This window comes from Pseudorasbora parva, chromosome 5 (genome assembly GCF_024679245.1).
Source record: "Pseudorasbora parva isolate DD20220531a chromosome 5, ASM2467924v1, whole genome shotgun sequence".
NCBI lineage: Eukaryota > Metazoa > Chordata > Actinopteri > Cypriniformes > Gobionidae > Pseudorasbora > Pseudorasbora parva.
In genome coordinates this window covers 32447104-32471822 of record NC_090176.1, presented here as the reverse complement: position 1 = coordinate 32471822, position 24719 = coordinate 32447104, and the positions used below count along the sequence as shown (strand labels likewise).

Here is a 24719-nt window from a genome sequence, read left to right as displayed (position 1 = left end):
TTATAAATACAAAATTAAGAGTTAAAATGAGTGAAATTGTATTCAGATATGCACCTTTTCATGCCATTTTAGTTATAAAAATGCTACATTCTTATTTCTATTCTAATCCTTATTCTATTCCGAAGGAGATCGCAAATCGTCAGTGGTGTCGTAAAAGACAGTGTCGTAAAATTGTTTCCATAACATTCAACCTGCATTCAACGTGCTGTCCTTGTGAGAATGAACGCGTAGCAAGTAAGAGAATGCTAATGGATTTACTGTCTTTAATGAGCCATTATCCCCAAAGAGTTTACAGAAATATGTTTGTAACCTTATTCGAAAATGTATGGTTTCGAGAAATATAAAAATGTAGTCTAACGTTATTCGGAAAAGCAGGGCTTGCGATACACTGAAATGTGCAGCAGATTTTTAAAGCAATGTGTTTATAAACAACTTTTCGTTACACTTTATTTTGAAGGTTACAGTGTATACATTTAACAAGTACTGAGTTAATTATTATCTACATGTACATGATATAGGGTAAGGGTAATGAGGGTTTGGTTTAGGGTTAGATGTAATTATGCATAATTATGCATAATTACAATAGTTAGGAGGGAAAACGTATTTTATTTATGTGCAGCCAACATGGTATGTTAATGATAAGATAACCTTGCTATTAAATGCGAAGATTACATAATTTATGATTAGTAATATATAATTTTGTAATTTTTTTCTCTGTAGTTTGGTCAGGTGAGCAAGAGAAGATGGCTTCGCGCTTTCTGAGATTCTCCGTGTTTATTCAGAAGTATCGGACTCCTCTGCTCCTTGTCGGATGTGGTGGGGTGTTCTCTGCCAACATTTTTTATCATGCTTTCCCAGATTATACATACAGGAAAGTGTACCAGGCCTGGCACAAAGGAGAACCTGCCAGCCTGTCGGAGAAGCTTGAGAACGTCTTTCAGGAGGTGCTAAAAGATTCTGCTGTCAGCTCCCCTAGAAACTTCAGTGCATTTGCTGCTTTCGGCTTTCATCCGGTTGGGGCTGGTGTTCCCTGGCTTCCCTCTGGAGTAAAGATCGGCCTCCCAGCCAACTTCAATAGCACCACTGAGGATCCATCGGGCATCACTAATCGCACTATTCTCATCAATGGCAAAGAGCTGGAGTGGGACAGTGACTCAGGCATTGCTCTCAAAAACTCCCTGGTGTTTTCTTCAGAGGCACAGAAGTTCGCTATAGCCAGAGAAGTGGCCCGACTGAGGGCTGGGGGTCCCGTTTTGCACGCTGCAGTGGCTCCAGCGTGTCTGGCTGGAGCTTGTATATATAGCGTAGCCCTCAAGCAGATATTTGGGCTCCAGGCTGGTTCCATCATCTTCAGGGCCGGCGTTAATATGGTTGCACTGGGTTTAGGAGTCGTGTCGTATATCATGTCATCTGATGCTCTGAGCCAGTGGTTGGACTACAGCTCGGACCGCCGTGCGGCATGTCTGTCTAGTGATTATGCAAAGGGTGGATTAGAGTTCTATGAGAAAATCTTGACACGGAACAAGACCCTGCGCTCTCTTATGGGCCCTAAAGGGGAAGAGATGTACGCCCCCAGTGGAAACTTGTTTCCTGGCCACCTGCTGCAACTCAGACATGCAACGTACACATCTAGACGGGATGGAATTTTAAATCTTTTGAAAAATGAGAAAGTATGAACTGGCCAAATATATTTAAAATGTATATGTCAATGATTAGCTCTTGATTTTTAATATGGGAAAATCATATTGTATTTGTATATGAGACTGTATATTTACAATGTGTTTGAATTGGTACAACACACCACTAAATAAAAAAAACTTATGTTTATGATGTTGCAGTTTACATCTGTCAAATTGTAATGATTGGCTGACCTAAGACTTGGCAATGACATATGACAAGATCACTGAGATTATTACAAATTTCCTCGTCTTCTTCCTTATAGTACTGTGTTTTAAACCTAAGTGGTCATGGAACATAGTATAGTTTGTGGTCACATTTTAAAAATGTTTGTGTGTGTGAAAGTGACAGTCAGCCAAAGGATGGATGCCAAAAAGATGTTTGAGAGGCAATCTTGCTGAAGCACACATTGGGTGTGGACATTTCCCAGTGTTTACATACTAGATCACTCATTCTGCAATGACATTTCCAGTAGGTTTGGCTTTCTGCAGTGTCAGCCCTTTTATGGCTTTCCGAACAGTGTTTTACTGTACTTTCCCTCCACCAGATAATATTCAATTTCAAACTAAAAGCACGTTTTATTTCTATACAATTTGGTCTTCAAATGCTTGTTAGCCTATAGTGTGATACATTTAGCTTACTCTGAAGTTTTAACTATAGTTAAATAATTGCTGACTTCTTTTTTATTTTTATTACTGGCAGATGAAAACAGTATGCCTAAATATAACAGTATATTAAACAATAAAAAATATTTAAAAAAAACACACACAGTGACTCAAAAAAGGGATCAAATCTGTACACGCATTGAACACGTAACTAGTAGCTTTAGCGCGATTTGGCCACAGGATGCCACTATTGTCCTAAAAACAACTCTGTGCCTCGATTATGCGATATTGGCTTTAGCACACAAACAATGTTGCACTCGACTTTTGTTAAGATGTCAAGGAGTCCAAAATCAATGTTAGTCCCACTACATTTGGATAAAACAAGCCTGTGGAGAAAAACAAACTACCATATATATATATATATGTCTGTGTTTAATACCCCACCTCTCCAGGTTGTGACTCCACCCCCGGCCGCTGGTGGCGCTGCGGAGAGATGTCGCGCCATGTTACAATGTAACACTCAGCGCTGCTGCTTCTGCGGCTCCTACAATGTAACAGCAGCACCGTGAACGGAGACACAACCGAAAAAAGTCAGCGAACCTGATGAGCCGACCTCTGGAGTGGGAAATGCGTTTTTATTCTCCTGCGAGATCCCTTCCACCGCCCTAGTGGTCCGTTGACTGGATTGCAAAGTGTCGTCGCTGACTGGCTTTACAGGATTGAGTTTATGTGGATTATTGGAACCGGAGGCCCCGTTGAGTTGAATGTGTGTGTTGGGCTGGAGTGGGTCAGTATGAGGCTGCTGTTGCTGCTGCTCTGAGCGGGCTCTCCGCTCCTCTGCCTTGGGTCTCTAACGAAATATCATTTACTTAAAAACTGGACACCCCTGGAGCAGTTTATGACGGTAAGAATCGGAATGTCACTTTGATGTTGCTTGGGAATTTTGGCTCTAAAATGCTGCCTGCTTTTCTGTATATTCAAAAAACACATTTCAAGTAATTTTTTTTTATGTCATAATGCTATATTTTAGATAAGATATTAATTAAATTAATAAGGAATACTTCCGTAGCATCTTATTTATAAATATTTTACCAGAAGGTCCAATCAGCTTTTTCTTTAGCTGGAGACATTAGTAGACTTGATTTTGTTGGCGGTTGTGGTGTATTTAACCAACACAATAGTGCTCTGATGGGAGATGAACAATCATTATTTGAGAGGATTATCCTAATTGAACTTCTCTCATTAAGAGCCTAACACGGATGATCCTTGTCATTTGTTGAAAACAATTGGTAATTTCGAAGTCAAAGATGTGTTTGTGTGGTCACTCCTTGTTTAAATCAGAGTTGTTTAATGCGTTTACATGTCAATGACGTCATCGTTTTTGACAGTGTTTATGACTAGACGCATGTGACTATTACAACGTCATCCACACATGTGAAAACCAGTTGTTCAGAATTCTTCCCTCATGAATGCGCGAGTAGATGGGTGGATGGATGTGTGTGTTTATATATTTCTAGGGGGTTGGGACACTTTTTTGTACCATTGAGATGATTTGGAAATTGTGTCCAAAATCTTGACCAAAAAGTTGATGTACCTCTTGATTGAAATAAATGGTGTAATGTTGCGGTCAAGATCTTGTACTGACAGTGCAAGAGTCAAGCACAATGTCTACTCCGGCACATCCCAAAGACTTTCAATGAATTTAAGGTCTGAACTCAGTGGTGACAATTCATGTTTGAAAGTGGTTCCTGGTCCCTCCCAACCATTCTTTCACAATCTGAGCCTGATGAATCTTGACATAGTCATCCTGGAATGTGGCCATGGTGTCTTCCTACATGGTTGTTTAAGAAATTCTGCACACTCCATCAGTTAGGGTTAGACAAACTGTTGCCAAACGTATTAGGCTACAAGCTAGAAACATAACCGCTACAATAATGATCCAATTATAGACTTTTAAGCATTTGCCTACACAAACACACACACACACATGGGCAAAAAAAAAGCCTAAAATTCAAATATAATTTATTTTTTACATTGTAAAAAATATTACACAATAATTCTGTTTGTGCTGTATTTTGGATCAAATAAATGTAGCCTGGGTGACCAAAAGTTACTTCTTACAAAAACATTTAAAAAATATTACCGTTCTCAAACTTTTGACCGGTACTTAAATAGCACAATAGCTGCTTCTCATCTCCATCACCTTCTCCTTCCTTCCTGACCTGCATATTCCCCTTCTCAAGCTGAGCTTTGGCTGATACAGTCTTTGCAAACTGATTGTTTCTGTCGCTTGTTTAACTCCTATTTTAACACAGCTGTTTAGTTAGTTAACTTACACATCTCATCTTGCACTTCGTGACTGTTAATTGAAGCGCTGCGCGGGAATTCGCACTCAGCAGCTGTGAACATAAAGCCTGCAGAACTTTTTTTTTATTTATAGATTATTTTAGACGTTAAATGCATTATGAGTCACATTTACAAAAACAAAATTACATTCTTTTTATTTTTAGTGGTGAAAAACGTAACCTATTGAATAGACTATCGCTGTAGCCTCGGTTCTGATGACCGGACTTGAGTTCTTTGTCGAGTGCGAAGACATTTCTAATTTGACAGTTTACCATCTGATCTCACTCAGTGATTGTAGGCTACGCCGAACAGAATGGAACCATGCAGTAAATATAAGTAAGTAAAACCATGCAGTAAATATAAGTAAAAAGTAAGTCCATAATGTACCGTTTGTAATAGCAGTGTATCACAATACTTTTCTAGTACCGGTATATCGTGCAACACTACCAGTACTGGAAAAGTATTGCGATACTCTGCTTTTACAAACGGTACAATATGGAATTGTATTAGTAGGCCACCGGTACTTTAAGGAGGACAGCGCTAATATGAGCTGTATTTCTTAATTTGCATGGATGTGTGACAGCAGGTGTCAGGACGTGTGTGCAGAGCTCTGCTTTTCTGTGAAGAACACGTATACTATCCGGTGTTTTACCTAAACCTTTTTTTGCCTTTTACCAGTGTTGTACAATCTGGCAACCATATGCACGCTCTCTCTCGGGCACGGATGATCTGAAAACACCAATAAACAACTAGGCTGCATTTTAGCAATCTCCATTTGAGATGTTCTGCTTAAAGTGTCATTCAGTCGGTCTGTGTTCTGTCAGGATGGTCAGGACTCACAAACCGTTTCTCTGAACAACTGCACTTGTGTGAGCTGCTGAAATAAGCCAATCAGAGCATAGCTCAACATTAATATTCATAACTCTTCCAAACAATGCAAAAACACAGCATTACATCCTAGGGACAATTTATAGGGTTGTAAATGGACCTGTAAAACTGTATGTGGATATTTTTTGCCCTTAAATAAGCCACATACCCTGTATGTAAGAGCAATTTAACATATTGTTTCAAATCATTCTAGGGCAGAAAAACCACCACATGCTTGGATTATTAACTAAAATATATTTATTAAGAATCAGTGTACAGTTAAATTATAGAGTGAATAATAAGCAGTTTTATATTTGATTATTTAATTTTTTCTCGACTTGCTACTGTTAAATAGACCTAATGTAGCTGAAAAATAAAGCACTGTTTTTATCATATTGTTTTGTAATTTACATTTTTTGCTTATTTTTAAAAACAAAGATACAATTAAAAATCTATATTATAATTATAAAATTACATTAAAAAATATGAAATTACTCGTATCATGAAATAAGATTTTGGTCGTCCCAACCTGAAAGTGAAAGGTTAGTGAATGATAACATGATTGATAATGTGATCTCTGTTGTTCACACTGGCAGTTTTTATAGAAATAAGAGGAGGGAATGGTCTGTCTGCAAGTTTACCCACACCGTTTAAATATTTATAGAAAACAAAAGGTGAAAAATGATTTGTGCTAAGTTACTTTATCTGCAGTATTTCCTGACCAGTGATTTAAAATGACCAAGACCATTAAATATTTTGACCATTATATATATTATTATTCTTTTGATTCTTTTGATGAATATATAAAATATCCTCACGCAGGAAACCATGATACATTTAGATTCTTTTGATTCTTTGATGACTATAAAGTAAAAAAAAAAAAAGCATTTATTTGAATATAAATTGTTTGGTGTTTACTATCACTTTTGATCAATTTAAGGTATCCTTTCTGAATAAGTGTTCAGAAAAATACTAACCCCATGTGCAAGGAGAATAAAAAAATTCATGAATGGTCACTTACGAACATTGCAATTATATTACATCCGTTGGGCTAAGTTGATGTTATGCAGAAGCAGTTCGGATGATTTCAGGGTGTCAGCTGTTAGGGGCGCGAGGGCTGCAGCAAGGGCCCTGGCAGGCATTTGTGTGCACCTGAGCCAAGGCTGTGCAGCACTGAACTGAGGGGCTTTGAAGAGGGGGTAACAGGAGGCAGGTGTTCAGACAGTTGGAACTGGCAGCACCTGCCCATCACAGTATGGGAAACTACACTGCCTGACCGAGTTCTGACCTCCTGAGAGCAACCCATGGCCAAGTTAAGTTTCATATAGGATCTTAACACCATGCACTCTTCTCATACTGAGCTGTTATTTCATTTGGTAACATTTTATTTTGCAATGTTCTTTGTTAAATGTACGTAAATAATGCATAATTACTTGCAACTACTAAGACCTCAACCAAATGTATAATTACAAACTGTAACAATGACACCTTAACGTAAAGTGTAACCTTTCATTTCAAGCTGAAGGGTCTTCCTTTCCTTGGTTTTCTTGTATTAATTGCTGGTTTCCACCTGGCATTCATTCATTTAAATGTATGAATGAATAAGCATTACTATTTCTCTCGAAGCGGCAGAACTGTTACTTGTTGCTTCAAAACTATGTTAAAAAATATAAGCCTCATTTTAAAAGCTGCATCTCCGGATAAGTGATTGTTACAATTTGATATTTTGACCATTTAGAATTGAAGATTTCATAGGCAAACACCTCAAAGTCCGTCTGATGTTTTCATTAAAATTAGTATTTTTTTCAGGCTGGCTCCCGTGTATAGGTTTCTACCTAATGCTGGTACTTCGGAATGGGCTGAGGCTGGGATTTAGCAGGGTTGGAGTGAAAGTATTTGATGAACATATACTATGTGTTATTTCATTTTTGACTGAGGTGGCTTTTAGAGGCGTTTGCATGGGAAGTCCTCAATTAAAAAAAAAAAATTATTATTTTTTTTTTTCTAAAACTCTCAACCAATGAGTGTGGATGCACACTAGCTTTTGTCGTTTAAAAATTCTATTCTAAAGTGTACCTTATTCCTGTGAATGCAAGGCTGAATGCAAACTTGACACAAGACACAACACACAAGGCAGATCAGCTGAGCCGGTAACAGGCTTCTCTTCACCACCAACTGAGAATGTCAGTGTCTGATTCTCTTAAAGCACTGCTGTTTCTGATTTAGCTAATAATCTCTTTGTGGAAATGATTATCTGGTTTGTTATACTACTTAGTTACTTAGTACAAATCTTAAGAGAGATTATTGAGAGCTTTGAATGGACCAATGTTTTAGAGCACCTCCATGTACACCAGGGGTCAAAGTGACTGAGGCATTTTGATTGCAATGCAGAAACGCCCATCAGTTTTAACTAGGCAGTCAGGAATTATCATGAGATCATCTAGGCACTACACCATCTATTGCAAGGTCAAATATATTCATCTCAGATCTAAGTCATGAAGAGATAAACCTGCAGGAAACACAGGCTTGTTTTGACAGATTTTCTCTGCTTGTTCTTTCCAATGAAAACTTCCTGTCTGAGAAGGTACGAGATGAATGACTGGCCTCGGTATCATGAATAGAGAGTGTTCTGTCAGCACTGTTGCGGTGACTGCTCATGTGGCACTCCAAAACGGATCACCAGCCACACACCGCGTGCGTTTCAGCTGATATGACAGAAGCAAATCACAGCTGTGTGTACAGTCCATCTGTTGCAGACTCAAAGGTGTTTTACAAGTGTAACGGTATGTTGTTAGCAGAGTGTTGTTTTGGGGAGGGGGGATTTATTCAATCATTTCCATTTCCACGTTTTCCTGATGAAATAGCATATTCTTTTAAATCCACGCCATAGATTTTGTTAATTATAAATCTCCGTGGCAATGTCGCTTCCTTATGCTGTCACCAAACATGCAGCTCGACGCTGAGGAAATGAGTGTCATGTTTTTTTGGTAAGTGATCCAAAATTAAAAGGAAAAGCTCTCATGAACTTCCTTTTTACTTGAAGATTTACATTACTGTGTGGACAGGAAATACAGTTTTATTTGGAACTAATTTGACATTTTACCCTTTTTACCGCGTTTAAAAGTTTGGGGTAAGTAAGATTTGTTTTTAAAAGTTAATGCATTATTTAGCAGTAAACTGATCAAAAGTGACAGTAAAACATTTATAATTTTACAAGAGATTTCAATTTCAACTGTTGTTCTCTTTCTATTCATCAAAAAAGATTTTTTTAACAATGATAACGAGCAAAATTCAGCATATTAGAAGGATTTCTGAAAGATCACGTGACACTGAAAAATGGAGCAATGATGCTGAAAATACTTCCAAAAGCTTTAAAAAAACAGTGTGTTAACATACATAAATGAACGGTGAGCGGTATGTTTTTACAGCATTTAGTAACTTAAAAAATATTCATGTTAGTTCACACAGTTCATTAGTTAACGTTAGCAGATACGTTTGATTTTAATCTTTTAGTAAATGTTGACATAAAAGCTGTTCATTGTTAGTTTAACTAATGTAAAATAAAACCAAGTATTAACAAAATATCTTAGCGACCCGAAAGGTGGTGTAATGCGGACATACAATAAAGCACTAAATTGACCAAAAAAAGAAGAAAGATCCAAAACAGAATAAGTATTTGTGTTAATAAAATGTCCCTTCTGCCCCAGAAGATAAGATGTATCCTAAACCTGTGGAGATTCCCTACTGCATTTCGTTGGCTTCTCTTGTCTTTCTGCAACTACACTCAGACAGACAAAAATAGACTACCTCCCATTCCCCTCCATTTTTAATGTAAGGCTCGTGAGTCGTGACACATCTCAAAGAGACAATGAGATGTTTAAGCATTAATGAGTAAAGTTCTTGTGTTTTGACGGAAAGAGGAAGCGTCATTTGAAAAAAATCCACTGCACTAGAGTGTGTCTATATCGGTACATCTGTATTATCCCTTCAATTCTACAGCCTTTGTTCCCTGTGTTTGGACCACTTGTGCATGAAATAAGGCATTCACATTATGCTTTTGATGCGTGCACATAACTATTCAGGGACTGGCTTTTGCAAAATGATGAGTTATGTGCCAAAGATTAAATGCCTTAGATTAGGGATTTGTTCAAACCATGAACTATCTGTCTAAAACTAACCATATATTGGACCTTCTGTAATTGGAATGAGACCCTTTTTGGACTTAAGATGCATTTTGGTCAACCGGCTTACAAGTAGACAATGAAGGCACATTTCCTGTTTACACCGGGTGTTAATTCCACTTTTGACCAACTCGGTCCTGATTTCTTTTAAATTTTAAACTTTTCACATCTTTTGATCTAATGGAAGAAATAAGGTCATGCAATTTACATACGAGCGAGCGTGCGTGCCTGGAGATGATGGAAAAAACATGTCAAACATCTTTAGTTTCTGCTCTGATAGCTGCAAGACATTGTGCTTGCTATACGTTTTCGTCTTCAAACCATAGACTGTAAAAAAAAAAAGAATAGAAAAAAAGCCCTTGGGTCTTTCTGCCGGAAAGTTTAAATCCTGTCTGGCTAGCTTGCTTTCCATAATGTTTACGCATTATGTTAGTATGTGGTCTTTTGTGGCTGATCGAACGGATTCGACCACATGAAAAGCAAAATGAAAGCAATATGGTCAAATGCGTTTTTAACTACCTCTAGAAGTGGTCTCAAAATGTTTACACCTGTATTTAGCATCGTCCACTTGTGATCCAGTCAACCAAAATGCATCTTAAGGGACGAACACGCCAACGTTTTGGGACTTTAGCTTATTCACAGTATCCTCAGAGTAAGTCATACCATTCTCGTCTCTGCATGTGAGGAGGCTCCAGCTAGCCTATTGCTCAATAAGTGACAAAATAATGCCAACATTTTCCCTTTTTACATTTTGTGTGTATTTGTGTGCTAAGATAAACGGAAAATGAAATGTTGCTGTTATTTTTGTCACTTATTGAGCAATAGGCTAGATGGAGCCATTTACCTCCAGTCTTTGTGTTAAGCTAGGCTAGCAGTGGAGGCATCAGACAGAGTTATGACACGCACAGAGATAAGATTATGGTATGGATGGACTTCGATGAATAAGCAAAAGTTCCAAAAAGTCAGCGTGTTCCTGTAATGCCAGGTGTGAGCAGGGCCTGAGTGGATTGGATGTTAAAAGTTAGTAAAATGTTTTTTATAGACTTTTTTTTTATAGAATGTTTGAAGTGGTGGTTTTCAAATCTGGAGTGAGTGGAAACTAATTTTAATTTTACAGTTCTATGAACTTTGCTATTTGAGGTTTAACTACTTGTAGTTAATTTGATCGTAGGAAACTGATTTTAGATGCTACTACTACCAGACACGCTGAAACTTAGGAAGCTACTTTGCAGTTCAGAGCAACCCTGTTTTGATGGGTCCACTGCTTTTTAGCTTTACATTTCAAATTTTTCCAGTGTTGCTGCATTGGGATACTCAAACAAACAGAGCCCACAGTGTTTACGCTTTGGCGAGGATATCAACCTACTAAGGCCATCCTTAAAAATATTTTGGTTTGCAGTAACAGTAAAATTTTTTTTAAAAAGGGTCGGTAGGTAGGTCTATATTTTTTTTTTCAAATTTTAATATTTAAAAAAAAGTACATTTTTGGTGATGGTGATTTACGTAGGTATGAATTTAAACAAATTGGCATATTGTTCTACCGGGTAACAACCGGGTTTCTCACGTATTTTAGCTCTTTTCCCGCTGTCTTCCCGTTTTAGTATTTTCCCCGTAATATGTTTCTTATTTTTACGCTCGATTGTGTTAAATCTGAACACGCAACTATCTGTGTCTCTGAAGTGGCTTGCACTTCTTGCCAGACCAACGCATCTGGTGATATAGACTAGTGCATTTGAATATTAAAAAGCAAAAAGTTGTTTTTATGAATTCAATTAATTAAGTAGCTATAACCAGCTATTCAATCAAGAGCAGTGAGTGAGTCCTTTTGTTACTTTTGTTTGACAGACAGCAGTAAAGGCTACTGCCCCTTTAAGACCTAATACAGAGATATGCTCGTCTTTCTCAACTGTATAAAGTTCTCTTAAGCCATATAACTTACAGACTGTCTGATGGATACTCATCAAGATCGACATGTTGACATACTTTTTGTGTGAGTTTATCCGTTCAAACGCAAGACTTGAAAGAACTCAATATTTGCGCGCTGTGAGACGTGCGCGCGCTGCGCACAGAGACAGATCTTCTCTCACTGCAGAGGGTTCTCATTCGCGTCTTCTGGCGAATATACTGAGTGATGATGGCGAAAATGACTGGTCATACCGCAGCACTCGCATGCATTGAACACAGTTTACAAAGATAGACCGTTTTGCCCACGTTCTTTTATTATCGCTGTTGTAGTGCACGTGTATCCATCGACAGAACCATACATAAAGCATTATTTTTCAAGTTACAACCAGTGCCGCCGCTCCCACCACGCGCTGGGGTCGAGCAGAACACACGCTACCCATAGCAACGCGTTATGACAACGACATTTCAGACTGACAGAGACAAGATAAACGACTTTTCCGCCATTTGTTACTGTTTTGTACACGTTGTTATATTAATTATAATTCAAAATCTGTTTTATTCGCCACAATATAGTAATGATAAATGTTGAGAGGGGCACTTTTGATTCATTTTCAAAAAGGGAAGGGGCTCAAAGCCCTCCCCTCTGCAGTGCACTTGCCTGGTGTGTGTAACGTGTCCATGGTCTTGACTCCTGTCACACAATGCGGCGAAATCTCCGACAGGACTTTAACAGTCTAACGTTTCAGTGAATGAGAGTATGAGCCGAACCGAAACGAACGCACGTGCAGGCCATAGTGTGACATCCGTTAACCATAGTGTAAACATAGATGACGTCACGGGTTTTTCTATAAACGAAAGAACGTAGCCTTCGTTTGTATGGCCCAGGCAATTTATACATTTATAATACTTACTAAAATATAATTCATATTATTTTATTACTGTTGTATTAGTTGTTTGAAAAGTAAAAAAAAGAAATTGGTCGGTCTTAAAGCCAATTTACAAGCGGCAAGTCGGTCGGACTAAAAGGGAAAAAAAAAAAAAAATTGAGTCGGCCCTAAATTGACAGGGTCGGTCGGGTTACGGCAAACAAGAACATTTTTAAGGATGGCCTAATGGCTTTACTTTTAGCTGTGTCTGCATATTAAACTGTAATTTGAATTGAAAATATTTCACACCTTTAACCTCACGGAACAGACATGCATTCTTGGCCACATCAGCTGAGGAGGTTCGATTCTTTTCTGTGCGGTATACTTGAATGAACATACTAGGCTAACAATATCGAGTTTTTGGACAAATAATACAATGGTATCTTGTTGAACCATACAAATACAATGAGATTTTTTAAGTAGAGATGCACCGATAAATATTTTAATCTGATGATTATTTTCATATTATGGTCAATAACTGCTAAATGGCTGATGTTAATTAGTACAACTTCGCATTAATAAATTCACAATAATACACTAAAATCTAAAATCAGTCTTTTAATTGATACTTTACATTTTTGTAAATTAATTTAAATACCTTATCTAAGGTATTTATGTAAGGTTTTTAATCTAATGTTAATTTAGTCATCACAACATTATATGTAGGGTAAAAAATGAGATATTCATTTTGAGATTTTCCTAATATTACATTTAACTGTTATTTGTAAAATGTTAATAAAGATGGACTTTTTGTGAACATTAAATCTCTGCAAAGTTAATCTAATTGAGGTGAGAATATTCACATGCCTTTCAATTCAATTATGATTCATATGGTAAAGACAATAAAACATAAGAAACAAATTAAATTTAACAGTGCTTTACTTTTTTCTTTCATTTTACATTTGTAGAATGCAAATTTTGTTGCAATATTGTCCTGTTTGAAGCTGCTTTGAAACAATCATCATTGTAAAAGCGCTATATAAATAAAGTTAATTGATTGATTGATTGAATGCGAGTACACACCAAGCCAGATATTCTGAAATATTTCTGCATGTATCTGACCATTCAAACAGTTTTCACAGAAAACTGAATTTGGGATCACACTGTCTGAGTAATATCCCTTTTTAATTTCAATACGGTACTGCCACAGTACTTTTTCATTGTTGTTCCTGACATTTACAAAGAAGCTCTTGATGTAGTAAAATTCTTAATACCAAAAGTGCTTTCCCTTAAAATTCCACACTGTCCAAGCTGTTTTTCGTTTCCTTCATTCACAGTCAAACTGTTTTTGAAGCAGAGCGGTTGGAAAATCACTCTTTTTCTTTTTTACTTCCTCCAGTCATTGCATTTGTGGTTGCTGTGCCAAATGTAGCCAGAGGCTGCAAATATGTCAGGTTCAGAGATTGGCTGGGTCGTGCTTGTAAGATCTGGTTACATTCTGACTTCTGTAGACCTAGTTTGAATGTGTGTATACTCACCTGAGTCAGGATGTACGCCCACTTCCCCTCCCCACATGCCAGAGAACACACTCGCAGCACATTGCGCTGTTTATGTGGGCTGCCATTGGCTGCTTGCTGTAGAGGAAAGGTCTGTGTTTGTTCTCCCAAAATGGGATTTAAACCAACTGGGAGCTAACATGCATGGCAAATATAACCGCTTTATCCTTTATTAGTTATTGACTATTCTAAGCTCTTTTTGTGCAATTATGGGTTTCTGTTGTATTATGCTGCATTGTTGCAAATGTCTTTTAGAGAAAGTGTTTGCATTTGTTTCGCTGTGTTTAGCAGTGCTACTGTAACCTTAAAGGGTTAGTTCACCCAAAAATTAAATGTGTCATTAATGACTCACCCTAATATTGTTCCACCTCTGTTCATCTTCAGAACACAGTTGAAGATATTTTATATTTAGCCCGAGAGCGTATCTACAACCCCAAATCAGAAAAAGTTGGGACAGTATGGAATGTGCAAATAAAAAAGAAGAAGTGATTTCTAAAATTACTTTGACTTGTATTTCATTGCAGATAATATGAACACAAAATATTTCATGTTTTGTCTGGTCAACTTCATGTCATTTGTAAATATGCATCCTTTCCTGTCATTCAGACCTGCAACACATTTCAAAAAAAGTTGGGACAGTAAAGCATTTACCACTTAGTAATGTTGCCATTCCTTTTCACAACACTTAAAAGACGTTTAGGGACTGAAGACACCAAGTGATGAAGTGTTTCAGGTGTAATTTTGTCCCATTCTTCCTGCAAACAAGTCTTAAGGTGGGCAACAGTACAGGGTCTTCGTTGTCGCATTTTGCGCTTCAAAATGCGCCACACATTCTCTATTGGAGACAGGTCGGGACTGCAGGCAGGCCAGTCAAGTACCCGTACCCTCTTCCTCTGCAGCCAGGACTTTGTAATGTGTGCAGAATGTGGTTTTGCATTGTCTTGTTGAAATATGCAAGGACGTCCCTGGGAAAGATATCTTCTTGAAGGCAGCATATTATGCTCCAAAATCTCTATGTACTTTTCAGCATTAATGGTGCCTTCACAGAAGTGTAAGTTACCTTTGCCAAGGGCACTGACACAACCCCATACTATGACAGACTCTGGCTTTTGGACTTGTTGCTGGTAACAGTCTGGATGATCCTTTTCTTCTTTGGTCCGGAGCACACGGCATCCATTCCTCCCAAAAAAATACCTGAAATACTGATTCATCTGACCACAGTACACATTTCCACTGTGTGATGGTCCATCCCAGATGCCTCCGAGCCCAGAGAAGTCGACGGCGCTTCTGGACACTGTTAACATAAGGCTTCCTTTTGGCCCAGTACAGTTTTAAGGCCATCCTTAAAAATATTTTGGTTTGCAGTAACAGTAAAAATTAAAAAAAAAAAGGGTCGGTAGGTAGGTCTATATTTTTTTTTTTCAAATTTTAATACAAAAAAAAGTACATTTTTGGTGATGGTGATTACGTAGGTATGAATTTAAACAAATTGGCATATCGTGACATCACTGACTGGGTCTTCAAGCCGTGCCTTCGGGCGTGTAGGCTAATTGCAGGCTATATAGACCACAAACAAATTGAAATATTTGTCAAAAACATGTTTATTGCATAAATTTCTGGTGCATTCTTTAAGAAAAGTGTCCAACCACCAGCTAGCTGTCATTGACTCAAAGCTGTCAACCCTCCTTTTTTTTCCGGGTTTCTCACGTATTTTAGCTCTTTTCCCGCTGTCTTCCCGTTTTAGTATTTTCCCGTGATATGTTTCTTATTTTTACGCTCGATTGTGTTAACTCAGAACACGCAACTATCTGTCTCTGAAGTGGCTTGCACTTCTTGCCAGACCAACGCATCTGGTGATATAGACTAGTGGATTTGAATATTAAAAAGCAAAAAGTTGTTTTTATGAATTAAATTAATTAAGTACCTATAACCAGCTATTCAATCAAGAGCAGTGAGTGAGTCCTTATCTTTTGTTTGACAGACAGCAGTAAAGGCTACTGCCCCTTTAAGACCTAATACAGAGATATGCTCGTCTTTCTCAACTGTATAAAGTTCTCTTAAGGCATATACAGACTGTCTGATGGATACTCATCAAGATCGACATGTTGACATACTTTTTGTGTGAGTTTATCCGTTCAAACACAAGACTTGAAAGAACTCAATATTTGTGCGCTGTGAGACGTGCGCGCGCTGCGCACAGAGACAGATCTTCTCTCACTGCAGAGAGTTCTCATTCGCGTCTTCTGGAATATACTGAGTGATGATGGCGAAAATGACTGGTCATACGGCAGCACTCGCATGCATTGAACACAGTTTACAAAGATAGACCGATAGCCCACGTTTTCTTTTATTATCGCTGTTGTAGTGTACGTGTATCCATCGACAGAACCATACATAAAGCATTATTTTTCAAGTTACAACCAGTGCCGCCGCTCCCACCACGCGCTGGGGTCGAGCAGGACACACGCTACCCATAGCAACGCGTTATGACAACGACATTTCAGACTGACAGAGACAAGATAAACGGCTTTTCCGCCATTTGTTACTGTTTTGTACACGTTGTTATATTAATTATAATTCAAAATCTGTTTTATTCGCCACAATATAATGATAAATGTTGAGAGGGGCACTTTTGATTAATTTTTAAAAAGGACAGGTGCTCAAACCCCCAAAGCCCTCCCCTCTGCAGTGCACTTGCCTGGTGTGTGTAACGTGTCCATGGTCCTGACTCCTGTCACACGGCGAAATCTCCGACAGGGCTTTAACAGTCTAACGTTACAGTGAATGAGAGTATGAGCCAGCCGAGCCGAAACGAACACACGTGCAGGCCATAGTGTGACATCCGTTAACCATAGTGTAAACATAGATGACGTCACGGGTTTTTCTATAAACGAAAGAACGTAGCCTTCGTTTGTATGGCCCAGGCAATTTATACATTTATAATACTTACTAGAATATAATTCATATTATTTTATTACTGTTGTATTAGTTGTTTGAAAAGTAAAAAAAGAAATTGGTCGGTCTTAAAGCCAATTTACAACCGGCAAGTCGGTCGGACTAAAAGGAAAAAATAAATAAAAAATTGAGTCGGCCCTAAATTGACAGGCTCGGTCGGGTTACGGCAAACAAGAATATTTTTAAGGATGGCCTAACTGGCAATTGTGGATGTAACTACGTATTGTGGTACTTGACAAAGGTTTGCCAAAGTAGTCCTGAGCCCATGTGGTGATATCGCCTGTAAATGAATGACGATTCTTGATGCAGTGCCGCCTGAGGGATCGGAGATCACGGTTGTTCAGCTTAGGCTTGCGGCCTTGTCCTTTACGCACTGAAATTCCTCCAGATTCCTTGAATCTTGTAATTATGTTATGCACTGTTGAATGTGAAATATCCAAATCTCTTCCTATCTTTCTTTGAGGAACGTTGTTTTTAAACGTTTCAATAATTTTCTCACGTATTTGTTGGCAAACTGGCGATCCTTGGCCCATCTTTGCTCCTAAAGGATTAGATCTTTCTTGGATGCTGCTTTTGTACCAAATCATAAATTCAATCACCTGTTGACATCACCTGTTTCAAATCACATAATTTTTTAACCCTTTTACCTCATTACTAGCCCTAAATTGCTCCTGTCCCAACTTTTTTTGAAATGTGTTGCAGGTCTGAATGACAGGAAAGGATGCATATTTACAAATGACATGAAGTTGACCAGACAAAACATGAAATATTTTGTGTTCATATTGTCTGCAATGAAATACAAGTCAAAGTAAATTTAGAAATCACTACTTTCTTTTTTTATTTGCGTTTTCCAAACTGTCCCAACTTTTTCTGATTTGGGGTTGTAAGTGTAGGCACACTATACTGTTTATGTCCAGAAAGGGAATAAAAACATCATCAAAGTAGTCCATGTGTGACTGTGACATTAGTTAGTTAAAGGTCCCGTTCTTCGCGATTCCATCTTTCAAGCTTTAGTTAGTGTGTAATGTTGCTGTTAGAGCATAAATAATACCTATAAAATGATAAAGCTCAAAGTTCAATGCCAAGCGAGATATTTTATTTTACAGAAGTTCCCTTTCAAAGCCTACAGCGAACGGACGGTTTGGACTACAGCAGGAAGTGCAGGGATGTAGTGTTGTCAAAAATATCGATATTTCGATATTTATCGATACTGGAATATCTGAAACGCTACGATTCTTAGTTTTTACAGTATCGATACCAGCTGCGCTCTCCTCTCCGACCGAAAGCAAGCTGACACACACCGGCATATTCTCACTCAGCCCGGTTAACCTCTGAGCACGGCGAGCGCGCGTTCTGCTGGACTTTTTCCTCATGACAGTGTGTTAGTGTTAGTGTGTGATCGGTCTGAATTTCGCGCGGGATTGCACATAAATTAATTCTACTAATCCCCGCAGATTTTGTGCTCACATCTGAAGCGCACATACATAGCCTACCGTAATAAAGCCGCCTCTGACATGATACAAGTGCAAACATTTGCTTCCTTTTCCAGCTTATTATTGGTCAAATACACTCAAAGAATTATCAGTGCACATTTGGAAGAGTATTAACGTAAACACAGTCGCAAACAGTTCAGGAAGAACGAGGAACAGGAACAGTGTTTAGGATCCATGCGTCCGTTAGTCTTAAAGGGACCGCAGTCATTTGTTATTCAACCTACAAAAAGACAAAGGATCACACTGCTCTTGACTGATCAACTTGTGTAACTTTAATAGTTTCATCTGTAGGCTATTGAATGTTTTACAAAAGAACATTATCCAATGTTGTTTTAAATGTAATAACTATGCATTTTTTTATTCAGTTTCTTAGCTGAATGTTAGACCTACCTGAAAAAATAAAGCAGTCTATTTAATTTGTATCTTCTATTCTATTGCATTTATTTGTGCTATTGTTTGTAATCTGTTTATTTGTCCTTATTTTATTACTGTTTACTCGTCTTTATAAATTCAATTTACCATTCGAAATCAAGCTTTCTTGTGCTGTGTGTAAGCTATTGCAACACAATTACCCCATTGTAAAAAATACATTGAGATAATTTTAATAGTAATTGATCAATTGATCAATAATTGTTCAAATCAAAACGATGCCCAACCCTAAGGAACATGCTGGCCCCATTAATTTTTAGTAAAAAAATAACAATTAATAATAACAAGTTCTGTTGTCATATTAAGCATCTTATCTTTTTTTTTTTTTTACTGTTGTATCGATTTAGTATCGATATATCGATATTTTAGTCTGGTATTGTATCGAAGTCATAATTTTGGTATCGTGACAACACTACAGGGATGTAATGACGTCACTAGAACCGTTTGTTGACTAACCCTCCGCCCACAAGAGCACACAAAATAGGGGGAGTGGTCTTGTTGCTCTCCCACATGGAGAAGAACACGCATTCAGCGCTTGCATCTCCCCGTTATGGTAAGAGCCTTTCCGGGCAAAGTGCGCTAAGCTGCTGTCCAATCACAACACGGGAAGCGCTGGCCCAATCAGAACTCGTTACGTATTTCTGAAGGAGGGACTTCATAGAACAAGGAAATCATCAGGCCATTTTTAGGACAGAGAAAACAGCGCTGTACAGACAAGTCAATTGTGTGAAAAATACTGTGTTTTTTGATCTGCCTATCAGTTGCAGTTCTGGCACCCGTCCCGGCATACTGTACAAAACAACATAAATTCACATCACATCTTTAGGAAAACAGTGGTAGGGTTACACCTGTCATTAATGTTAATCAAACAACAAATATTGTATTTGTCCTTATTTGTAATTTGCGTTTACAAATAATAACAAATTTAGGTCTCCAATTGAAATTTTTCTAGTTTCTCTGTTCGCATCAAAAAATTTCAGTTGGTTGAATTTAATTTCTGTGAATTAAATGGCATCAATTTACATAATTTTAATTCGGCCAACTGAAAAATGTATGAATTCACAGAATTTCAATTTGGCCAACTGAAACATTTAGATGTGATCAGTCACTAGAAAATGTTTAGATTGGAGACTTTTTTATTTTATTATTTTATTTTAATTATTTTTTTACAGTGCACAGCATTGTGTTTTAATCTCAATGTGTCTGTAAATCCAGTGTTGACCTGTGTCTTGTTTACAAACGATTATCTTGCTATCTTCGGCGCGTTTATTGCGGTAACGCGATCAGTTTAACTCCACGAGGCGGTGGGTGGAGCTACCGAAGCAGCGTACACATAGAGGCGGCGTTTCTCCCTTCTAATGCGTCATTGATTTGAGAGCCACGTCTTCTGGGCCTTGTGTCTATAAAAGCTTTTCTTTTACTAATAAGGAAGTTTTCAGCACTGTAACTTACAGGATATTCTTATATTACCATGACCTTTAATATATCAAAGGTTCAAGGGAAAGTTGATTTCTCAATTCATCACCCCTTTAAGATTTTGGTTGTATCGTCCACCTCTACTTTGACGTAAAGGGTTTGTCTTTTTTATACTTTATTTTTTATTGTGTTACCTTGTTTTGTAATTATTTAAATTACTTTGACTGTATTTTACAGTGTCTTACAAAATAGTCTTAAAAGAAAAATCGTTATATTGATCCTGCGTAAAAAAAGTTATATTTTTGCTATATCATCCATCCATCCCTAGTTTATACAGTATTAGTTAATATTTGTTAACATTAAAAAAAAATTGTCAGATCAAGTTGTATACTTAATCTAATACAGTTAGTTGTTAGTTTATCTTTGATTAGTTCTAGGGATGCACCAATCATGATTTTACCTGCCCGATTCCGATACCGATTTTTTTCAAGCAAACTGGCCGATTCCGATTTTATTTTATTATAAGCAACAAACAATAAAGAAAGAAAGTATACATGAACAAGATGTTTATTTGGTATTTAATAGGCCAAATTGGCTTTTGGCCAATGAAAACAAGTTTGCAATCTGAAATTTTTAAATTAGGTTGAACCTATGTAAAAATTTACATTACCTATTTACTTTAACAATTGCATATTCTGCAATCCAAACAACACAATCAACACACATTCAACAATCCAAACAAAGACTTTACTTAAATTGCAATTGTTTTTTGCAATTGTGTAAAGAAAAAAGTCTTTAACAGTTAAATTAAAATAAATAATTTAATTCAATAATTTTAAAAAGCATATAAATAGCCTGCATTGTTCCAAAAATGTTAAATCAAATAATGTTAAGAGCAACGAAAAAACTAAGAAAACAAAGATGCTGCACTTCCACACAAGTGACATGTTCTCGAATGATTGCAATATAAGCGTATGTGGATTGCGCAAGCGGCCGCACTTAAAAAAAAATCGGCAGAAAGAAAAAAAACTGTCCGGTTGCCGGTCGCGCGCTAGAAGCAAAAACCGTCCAACCGGTGCATCCCGTCTATTAAATAATATTAACATACAACTTTTAATTTTAATGTATTTTTAAAATTTAAATGTTAAGGTTAAATGCTTTATACAGTTTTCCATTCTTTCTTCATGTTAACTAATTTTAAATATAACCTTATTTTAAAGTGTTACACTTTTTTCTAACATATATTTATGTAATAAATGTTGGTCTTTCTTGCATCTACTTTACCATATAGGCACATTTGAACACTATTCTATTGCTGCCTTCCAAATTTTCTTTATGCTTCTTCTATTTTGGATTTATTATAATTATTAGAATGCATCACATTTTTTATTTATCATCACATTGAAGCTTTTTTATTTTTATAAAACAATCAACCAAAGCTGTAGCCTATTTTTGTTTTGTCATAGCCTCCTTGCTTTATTCAGCATGGTTTTTGCAATGACATTATTATTGTGAACTAATCCAGTTTGTGCCTCTTTGAGTCACAATTTCATCTGTAGAGATGCTGCAGGCTAATGGACAGAGTAACATGTGAGTCTGATGAGTCATCTGTATCCTAAGAAAGATGAATGGAAGGCAATGTGACGTGGGGATTTCCAGCATGCAATACATCCCTGCAAAGGGCTCAAGGCTCAAGCTGACCATGTAGTACATGCAGAATCTATCGATCTCTGCATCCCTCGCCTGGGGACGTATAATGAATACAGAACATTTGTCTTGAGCTAGCCACCTTCTCAGCTGTAGTCTCTGTATAAAGAGCTTGAGCCTCTTCTACCATCTCCAGCCCAGGGGAGGCTTTCTTTCCTCTAATGAAGTGAGGCATATTTATTTACAGGATATTGATCGCTGTGGTAGTCATCCTTTTATTCAAGTAGCTCTGTGTTCCTGGTGAGTGGTTGTGTCTCGGCGGAGAGGCCGGATGCAGGAGTGGAAACATGCGGGGTCTGTGTGTCCAGAAACTCACAGCGTGATTAGAGTGGACAAACCCTTAGCAGTTAAACCTGCTACTGGAGGCAGTGTAGAGTTCACTGGAATGTGCAGCTTTAATCAAAAATGTGTTTCTTGTTCAATGTTGAGTCTAGGCTCAGGGAAATTAAGAAGCTTGTTAATGTAGCCTTTTGCCATGCCTTGCAGTATTTTGTACCTGAGAACGCGCACAACCTTTTTTTGGTGTAACCTGCTAATAGTCATTTTACCTGGTTTTAATAATGAGCATTTTCTGTATGTTTTGTGCCCGCTATTCACATCCTCCAATGAAAACAACATTTAAAGAAATGTTTTTAATGTTAAAAAAAGTATGTCTAATTTTTGTCTAGTTTAATATGCAGAGACTAATAAAAATAAGCTATTTGTAGGTTTATTTCCAGAAAATGTATACTGTGGCGCTTTTAAAACATTGCTCTGGTCAACTTTTGGCTCAGTAAGTTTGTTAATAAAGTTGGAGAGTTATTTAAATTAGGGCTACACATACATTTTGGCTTTGTGTTTTGTTACTTTTAATATGTAGCAAAGTCTGTTGTTTTGGCACACTTTTAAGGGTTAGATCACCCAAAATTACTTTCTTCTTTCAGCCACACAATCTGAGTTATATTAAAAAATATCATGACTCTTCCAAGTTTTATAATAGGAGTGAATAGTAACTTGAATCCCCAAAAAGTGCATCCATCCATTAAAATAATCCATACGGCTCCAGGCAGTCCAAAATATCCATTATTATTGTTAATTATAATAACAGTGTATTGATGAATACGGAACCACAGAGGATAGAGCAAAACTTAAAAAAAAAAACTTTAAAAAAAAGAAAAGAAAAAAACAAAGTCCCGGTAACGAAGTTCGTTGATGGAAGGAAAAAGGCGGGAACCGGCGAACATTCAACAAACTTTTAATTTTTTTTAAATAAATAAACAAAATGGAAGTAAACCGTGGGCAGCCCCTCACGGACGACTTCCCGCACACACATAATAAAACGCGGGCAGCCCCTCACGGACGACTGCCCGCACACACACAACAAAACATAACATAAAATCCAGGCCTGGTCCTTTCTCGTCTTCCACTGCCTTCGCTCCTCTTTTTATGCTCCCGTCACTCTGCCGCGAGACGAGACCGGTGTGTCGCCCAGCTGGCACTCATTAGCACTCGTCACCGGCCCGCTCTCGCGGTCCCTCGCCCCGCTGCTTGCCACAGTCTCCAATTGAAACTTTTCAAGTGACTGATCACATCTAAATTTTTCAGTTGGCCGAACTGAAATTCTGTGAATTGATGCAATTGAATTCACAGAAATTCATTTCGGCCAACTGTAAAATGTAGATGTGATCAGTCACCTGTCAGATTAGAAGTCTAGAAGTGTAAAACAAATTTTTTTAAAGAGAAATGTCGGAGGTGCTTGAGTTTGTTGCCCAGCCCTGTTTGAACTGCCAGAGGTGTCAACTCTCACCTAAACTTATGCTACTAACTCTTACGTCATATGATCGTGAACCAATCTCATCTCCTCTTTTCTAGTCACGGCATGAAATTAAAATTGGGTGAATGCCAGAATGTATGTTGAAAGATGCATTATACTGGAATGTGTCATCATCATGTCTTGTGATAGTTCAATCAATGTCTCAACCGAGGGAAAAACAACAAAACAGCGTGTAGGTTGTACAGTTGTCACTGAACGTTACATTTACCTGAAGAAAGCTATTTAATGCCCATAAACTCATTCGTTAGCTAGAAAAAATAACTCTCGAGAGAAGCATTTCATAAAATGTGCATTGCACTTTAACAGTTTAAGTAAAAATATACTGAATATGTAATGGCGTCTTCATTATTTAATGTATGTGTGAATACATGATCAAGACATTTATTAATGTCTGACTAAAATGTTGTTTCATTTTACAATAAAAGATTGCCCAAAAACAGGCAGAGGGAATGGAATTTTTTTTATTGAAAAACTGAAAAGCAGCCAATCATGGAATAAATCATTTGCATACAAGGTATATGTTTTACTGAATTATTGGTATATTATGATGGTTGCGTGTCAGAAACGTACACCATTGCAGCAAAATGAGTTTTCAGATTCATATGCTGTAATTTGCGAGTTAAATGCTTGTTCCATAGAGCCGAGTTATGCTGAATGTAATGGAAGCCTATTCATGCATGCTCATGTGGTTAGGCGATGTCCCCTGAGGGAGCAGACACATAAAGGTTAGCTTGCATAGGAGGATCGAGCTACACCGAGGACACCTGGGCTTCGTAGATGCTGCCAAGCTTGCTGACCTTTGCGCTCAGTTTGTGTGCTTTGAATGCATTAAAGCCGGGTTGTAACACTGATGTTTTTAGACTGTAGTAAACCATTAGGTTGACTTTTTGTTTACACCTTTAT

General features: G+C 37.6%; 2 protein-coding genes across 2 annotated transcripts in view; both read left to right on the top strand.

Moving 5' to 3' along the window:
* Window positions 1–136: 136 nt before the first annotated feature.
* Window positions 137–1827, top strand: tmem177 (transmembrane protein 177). Its single transcript, XM_067445027.1, has 2 exons — window positions 137–234; window positions 721–1827. The coding sequence occupies exon 2, from the start codon at window positions 744–746 to the stop codon at window positions 1674–1676; it is 933 nt and encodes a 310-aa protein (XP_067301128.1). The 5' UTR covers window positions 137–234; window positions 721–743; the 3' UTR covers window positions 1677–1827.
* A 961-nt stretch (window positions 1828–2788) lies between these two features.
* The window catches only part of ptpn4a (protein tyrosine phosphatase non-receptor type 4a), a 67871-nt gene continuing 45940 nt past the window's right edge, over window positions 2789–24719 (top strand). The window contains exon 1 of the mRNA XM_067443896.1: window positions 2789–3186. The gene's annotated coding sequence lies outside the window, so the exon portion shown is untranslated. The remainder of the gene's footprint in view (window positions 3187–24719) is intronic.